The sequence below is a fragment of the Merops nubicus genome, unplaced genomic scaffold (genome assembly GCF_000691845.1).
Source record: "Merops nubicus isolate BGI_N331 unplaced genomic scaffold, ASM69184v1 scaffold7404, whole genome shotgun sequence".
Taxonomy (NCBI): Eukaryota; Metazoa; Chordata; class Aves; order Coraciiformes; family Meropidae; genus Merops; species Merops nubicus.
Window position 1 is genome coordinate 38,790 of NW_008603558.1, and position 6,000 is coordinate 44,789.

General features: G+C 54.5%; 1 protein-coding gene across 1 annotated transcript in view; it reads left to right on the forward strand.

Annotated features, from left to right (window-relative positions):
- Nucleotides 1-6,000, forward strand: part of NFASC (neurofascin) — a 52,568-nt gene that overhangs the window by 1,636 nt on the left and 44,932 nt on the right. The window contains exons 2-6 of the mRNA XM_008938711.1: nucleotides 1,245-1,262; nucleotides 2,132-2,237; nucleotides 2,429-2,625; nucleotides 2,948-3,070; nucleotides 3,321-3,491. Coding sequence (XP_008936959.1) covers nucleotides 1,245-1,262; nucleotides 2,132-2,237; nucleotides 2,429-2,625; nucleotides 2,948-3,070; nucleotides 3,321-3,491 — 615 coding nt within the window. The remainder of the gene's footprint in view (nucleotides 1-1,244; nucleotides 1,263-2,131; nucleotides 2,238-2,428; nucleotides 2,626-2,947; nucleotides 3,071-3,320; nucleotides 3,492-6,000) is intronic.

Below are 6,000 nucleotides of genomic sequence, written 5' to 3' on the forward strand. Positions count from 1 at the left end.
TCCAGTGCTGGTGGGAAAAGGGGGTTGTAACTAGGAGCATCCTTTTGGCAGCCTTTCCTGAAGGGGTCCCTTGCACGACAGGTATCTGTAAGGTGCATGGGGGCAGCTGCACACACCAGAGCCAAGAGCCAGTGGGTGAGGAGCATCTCCCAGCCCTGGGTGAGGGCTGGAGACCTTGCTGATGCCTGTCCCCACCACCCCACCCTTCCCAACCTCCCTTAGGTCCTTTGGACACATGGAGCATCAGCTCTGTTTTACTTCCATCCCCACCTTCGGAGCCATCAGGGATTTGCTTTCAGCTCCTGTTTAAGGCAGTGGGTGATCAGGGCTCCCTTACCCACCACCAGCTCTGAAAGTCCTCCTGCTCCACAGAGATCAGCTGTGGAGATTTCACCCAGGGCTGGGATGGGGCATTTGCCCAGTGCCCACCAGCAAGAGGGTGCTGGGAACCTCCCCACCCCCCCTGGGGGGTCGAGGTGCTGGTGGGCACCCAGCTGCCCTTGCTGACACCCCTCAGGGGTCAGAGATCTCCTCAGGGAGGGAGTTGGCTCCCCAGACCTTATGTTTTGAGGGCAGAAGCAGCTCAGGAGAGGGCAGATTTGTGGGCAGAGCCTCAGGATCCCCTCACCCTGCATCAGGGGGAGCTGCACTATTTGCTCTTTCTTTTAAGCCTGCTTAGGTGCTTTCTCCCTGCCCCAGCCCTAACAAGTCTTTTCCCTTGGATAAAATCCTGCCTACCCCTCTCCTGGGGATGCAGTCTATGTATCTCCCTATATTACAGGCACCTTCTCTGAGTCTGAGCATCACCTAAAAAGCCAGCTAAGGGTTTGTCAGGCATGTGTTGCCCTCCTGCTGAGAGAGAGGAAACTGGAGGGGCTCAGGGTAAGCCTGGCCACGGGGAAGGGGAACATTGCTTATTCCTGTGGGCGACCTTGGGGCCACCAGAACCTGCAGGAAAGTGTCATGAGTGCACTGAAGCCCATCCAGGCACCCTGTGCTCTCTTTTGGCCTGACAAGCCCTGCTGCAGAGGCAGCTGGCAGCTGACAGGACCGCTCAGCAGCAGCTTCTCCCACGTGGACAGTAAGTAGTAGATTAGAAGCCACTTGAATCACAAAACGATTTCTGTGCAGGGTTTGCAAGCCTTGCAATAACTGTGTGTGTTTGTGTACCTGACGTAGAGAGGTTTGTCCTTCAATTAACCTTTCTCCTTTTTTCCATTATGCTTGCACTTTGGGAATAACAGCAAATATTCAGAGTGAATGTAAGTGTTCCCCTCACCCTCCGTGTGTCCGTGTCCATCTCCTCTGCATGGCCAAAACCAGGCACGAGGGGTCTGTCCTGAGCAGGGGTCACTCTGAGCAGGGGGCTGGTGGTGGCTGTCGCTTGGCACAGGGTGGAGGTGGCTGCATCACCCACTCAGGGCTGGCCAGAGCTGGGACAAGCCACTTCTGCATAGCCAGCCGTGGCTACGGGAGGAGCAGCTTGGGAGCAGTGCTTGGGCTCTGCTGCTTTCCCTGGAGCAGGTTTACCAACCAGCTGGTGTCTTTGCCACGCAAACGTTGTTTCTGCAGAGGTTTGTTCTTGCTGAGGTCCCACCTCGGAGCAGAGCAGCTCCTCTGCCTGGCATGAGTGCCTGTGCCCAGCTCCAGGTACTGACACGTCTGCAGCATCGCCAGCTCTGCCCTTCCCAGCACCAGTGCTGTGCTCCCCTGGGGTAAAGCTGGGAGGTTTGAAGGCTCCTCTTCACAGAGGGAATTCCTGTACACTTCCTGCAGTGGCTTTTTGGCTCCCTGGCCCAGGCACAGCCCCTCTCTTTGAGATGCCAGGATGCCTTTCAGTCTGATTCAAATGACCTGTGAAATTTCTTAATGAGACCAAGATACTGACCTCAAAACTGGGGCTTCCTGGTACCAAAAGGGAGTCTGAACAGTGCTGATGGTCCAAGGGGTCATGAGTAGCACACCCACAAAATGCTCATGGTATTGAAGGTGTTGAAGGGCTTTAAACCACAAATTGCATGTGCAGCCTGAGGAAGAAGCTGAGATCCCATCGGGATCTGCTGCGGGATGGCAGAGAAGGGATTCACCCTCTTTGCACAACCCTCCTCACAGCTTTTTGCTTGCTTTGCAGTGCCTCAGCCCCCCACAATCACCAAGCAGTCCGTGAAGGACTACATCGTCGACCCGAGGGATAACATCTTCATTGAATGTGAAGCCAAAGGGAACCCCGTGCCCACGTAAGTGCATCCACAGGTCCCTTGTTACCCTGGAGCTCTGCTGCTCCTTGGAGCTGGCTCTGGAGGAGCTGCCCTCTGGTCCACGTCCACCTCCAGCTAATCCAGCCGCTGGCTGGCACAGCACAGGTAAGGACCTCAGCGGGCAAACACCGGCCGCGGTTACAAACCCAACCTCCCTCCCGTGCTTGCAGCTTCTCCTGGACACGGAACGGGAAGTTCTTCAACGTGGCAAAGGACCCCAAGGTGTCCATGAGGCGACGGTCGGGGACGTTGGTCATCGACTTCCACAGCGGGGGCCGGCCGGATGACTATGAGGGGGAGTACCAGTGCTTCGCCCGCAACGACTACGGCACTGCCCTCTCCAGCAAAATCCACCTCCAGGTCTCCAGTGAGTAACAGCACCCGCTCCCCAGGCTGCTCTTTGCACCCTGTGAGGTTCTGCAGAAGCAGCACGTGCTCAGACATCTCAGCCTGCTTCACCCCTCGCCTGTGGTGGGATGTCTCCGACCAGAGGACCGAGCGGAAGGCGTTGGGGTTATGGCTGTAGCTATCAGGGGATTTCCTGCTATGGATTTATGGGAGTCTTGCAGATGTAGAAATGAAATTTGCATTCAGGCCGTTCCATTGAAACCAGGCCGGGTCCATCGGGAAGAGATCTGCAAAGCTCCTACCCTCCCTTCTTCACGTGGCGTCTTTCCTTCTCGTGACAGAATCTCCCCTGTGGCCCAAGGAGAAGGTGGATGTGATCGAGGTGGATGAAGGTGCTCCACTCAGCCTGCAGTGCAACCCACCACCCGGCCTGCCCTCTCCTGTCATCTTCTGGATGAGCAGCTGTGAGTCAGGGGAACCCCCTCCCCACCTTGAGACGAGGAGCCTTTGAGCTCCCCACTTGAGCTGCCACCTTGAGCCCCGGGGCAGCCCTTCCAGTACCACAGTACTTGTTTAAAATAACCACATTTAGGCTCCTCCGTGCCAGTTCAGAGCTTGCAGCCACCCCCACCTGGCTTGGCCCCGGGGCTTCTCCTCCCCACAGCCACCCACGGGAGGATCTGACTTGCTCTGAACGTCTGTCCTCCCCTGCAGCCATGGAGCCCATCCACCAGGACAAGCGTGTCTCCCAGGGCCAGAATGGGGACCTGTACTTCTCCAACGTCCTCCTGCAGGATGCCCAGACTGACTACAGCTGCAACGCCCGCTTCCACTTCACCCACACCATTCAGCAGAAAAACCCCTACACCCTCAAGGTGAAAACCAGTAAGTGTCACGGTGACGGCTCAGGATGGGTCTTCCCCTGGCTCTTTTGGCAGAGTTTGCCTTTCAGACACCTTGTTTCTGTCCTTGACAGCAGGGAGACTTGCCAGGGAGAAGGATGGCTTCCTTCATTTTGTTTGGGATAGCAGAACCAGTTTGGGTGAGGAAGGATGGTCCTCAGCTGGCCAGCCTGGCAAGGTGGGAGGGCTGGTTCCCCTCCAGCACCTCAGAGCTTTGCAGCTTCATGGGTTGAGGGCTGCAGAGGTAGCTTGGTGCTTATCACTTGGTAGCTTATCACTAGGTCTGTGTGTCTGGGATAAACTTTAAGGGTGGGTATAACACCAAGTGATCCTTCCCTAGTCTGAAAAGCTGGGAATAGCCTTGGCTTGCTCCAGGATGAGGTTTATGGGGAGCCCCTGGTCTTGCTGGAGCTGCACAGGGGCACTGAGTGTGCATCAACCTTGCCCAGCTCAGGGTTTACCTACTGTCCAGGAGCTGCTGTTTAGCTCCTTTGCTCTGGGACGTGCTGACAGGAGGAGTTTGAGCCTTTGTGGTCTGAGCATGTACGTGTGGGACATGCTCAGGGTGGCCAGCGATCTCAGTGTCACCTTGGTGAAGAGCATCCTCCTGGGAGACAGGAGGAGCACGTGCGTGGCTCTCTCTGGAGCCTTTCCATGAGCAGGTCCAGCCACCAGCCACCTCTCCTCAAGAACAAGACTGCCTGAAGGAAGAGTCCCTGATGGAAACACACTTCATGGCAGCTGGCTGGCGGGGATGCTGGCAGAGGGGACACAACCTTAGCACTTCAGGACATGAAGCTTTTGGGTTGCTGCAGGTCCTGCAGAGCATGGGCTCTCTTTTTGGTGGGTGTGTGTGTGCACAGCACTGACACAACCAGCAACCAACCTAGAAATGGGATCTGCAAGCCCAAACCACCACCCAGCCTCCCATTCCCAGTCAGGTCTGACTGGGAGGAAGGGGCAGTGTGCGCTGGCAGATGCAAGGCTGTATTTTGGGGAGCAGGCTCTTGTCCAAAGCAGGCACAAGGAGCTCCCAGATCCCACTGTTAGGAGCTTAATCTGATCTCACAGCAGCTTCAATTAGAAATAAGACAATTAAAGTGACCTGCAAGGGATGGGAGGAGCAGACGGGGTCTGGAGCGTTTTGCACTTTTCTTGTGCCAGCTTCTCCTCTGTGCAAAGCCTGAGTGGGGAATCAGCATGTCAGACACTCTAAAGGGGCTCTTTGCTAGGGGTGAGGAGCACGTGTAGGTAATTCATTCAGAATATTCTCTGTCTGTTCACAAAGCTGGCCAAACATTGCCAACATTTACCTGTTAGGGAAGGACTAAATCCTACATTAGCGTGAGCTGGCTAAATTCTGGCAAACAAAGACCTGTGGCCATCAGAGCCTCCAAAGGCTTCAGCTTGACATATTTATCAAGCTCTAGAAAAAAAATAAGTGGAAGAAATCTGGGCAGGTTTCTGTGCAGACAGACAGGAGCTCCCCCTCCTGCTACGCTCAGATGCCACCACAGCATTTTGCTCCCAGGCAGAGGAAAACTGTAAAACTGGCTTCCAATTACACTGGACCCTCACTTCAAGTTTTCCCTTGAAAACATCTGCTGTGTGTGTTAGCAGATGCAAACACCACCCCACGAGCTCCCTGGAGGCCCTGTGAATTAAAGAACTGGGGCTCTAATTTCTTATCTGTTGCAATATAAAATATTCTTTATATGGGCAGTGTTGAAAGGAGATGAGCTTGTACTTGTCTCAAGCTGTTCAACCATCACAGCCTCAGGCCCTGAGCATTGGCTCTCCTTAAAAAAAATGTTCTCCAGCTGCTGAAAAATCACAGCATGGGGTTGTCATGGCCTTGGATGCAAGAGGAGAAACCCATTGAGGCTTGGGGGAGTGAGACACCCCTGCAAAGAGCTCCTCTGGTGCATCCAGCTTCAGGCAACTCTTGGACATCTGCTGGGCTCTCTTAACCCCCTGGCACAGAGACACGGTGTGTGGCTCATGACTTAAGGCTTAAGACAACATCTCTGTGGTAGCCAACAACATCTCTGTGGTAGCCAACATAGCCTCTGGCATCTCCTCTTGGGCAGATGATACCGTGACACAGCTGTGCCACCATCCTGGTAGAAACCAAGGTGTTCTCAGCCACCCAGATGGCATTTGGGGGCAGGGGTTGAGCTGCAGAGGGCAAATCCTCCAGCAGCCGTGGGCCAGGATGGTGCAGCCCCCTCTCCTTGCAGAGCTTGGGGAGCTTTTTTCTTCATGTTTAGGTGATGGCTGGTGGTGGTTGTTGATAACCAAGAGGAAGGTGCTATTGAAGAGCTAGTGTTTGCATGTAGCACAATCTGCTCTGATTATCTTGTAATTGAAAGGGATTTTACAGCAGATTATGCTTTTAGAACATCATTATTATTATTATTTCACCTTCACCCTGCCTCTTTGCACCATCCCACTGCTACCAAGCTATGTCCAACCTATGCTTTATGCTGGGA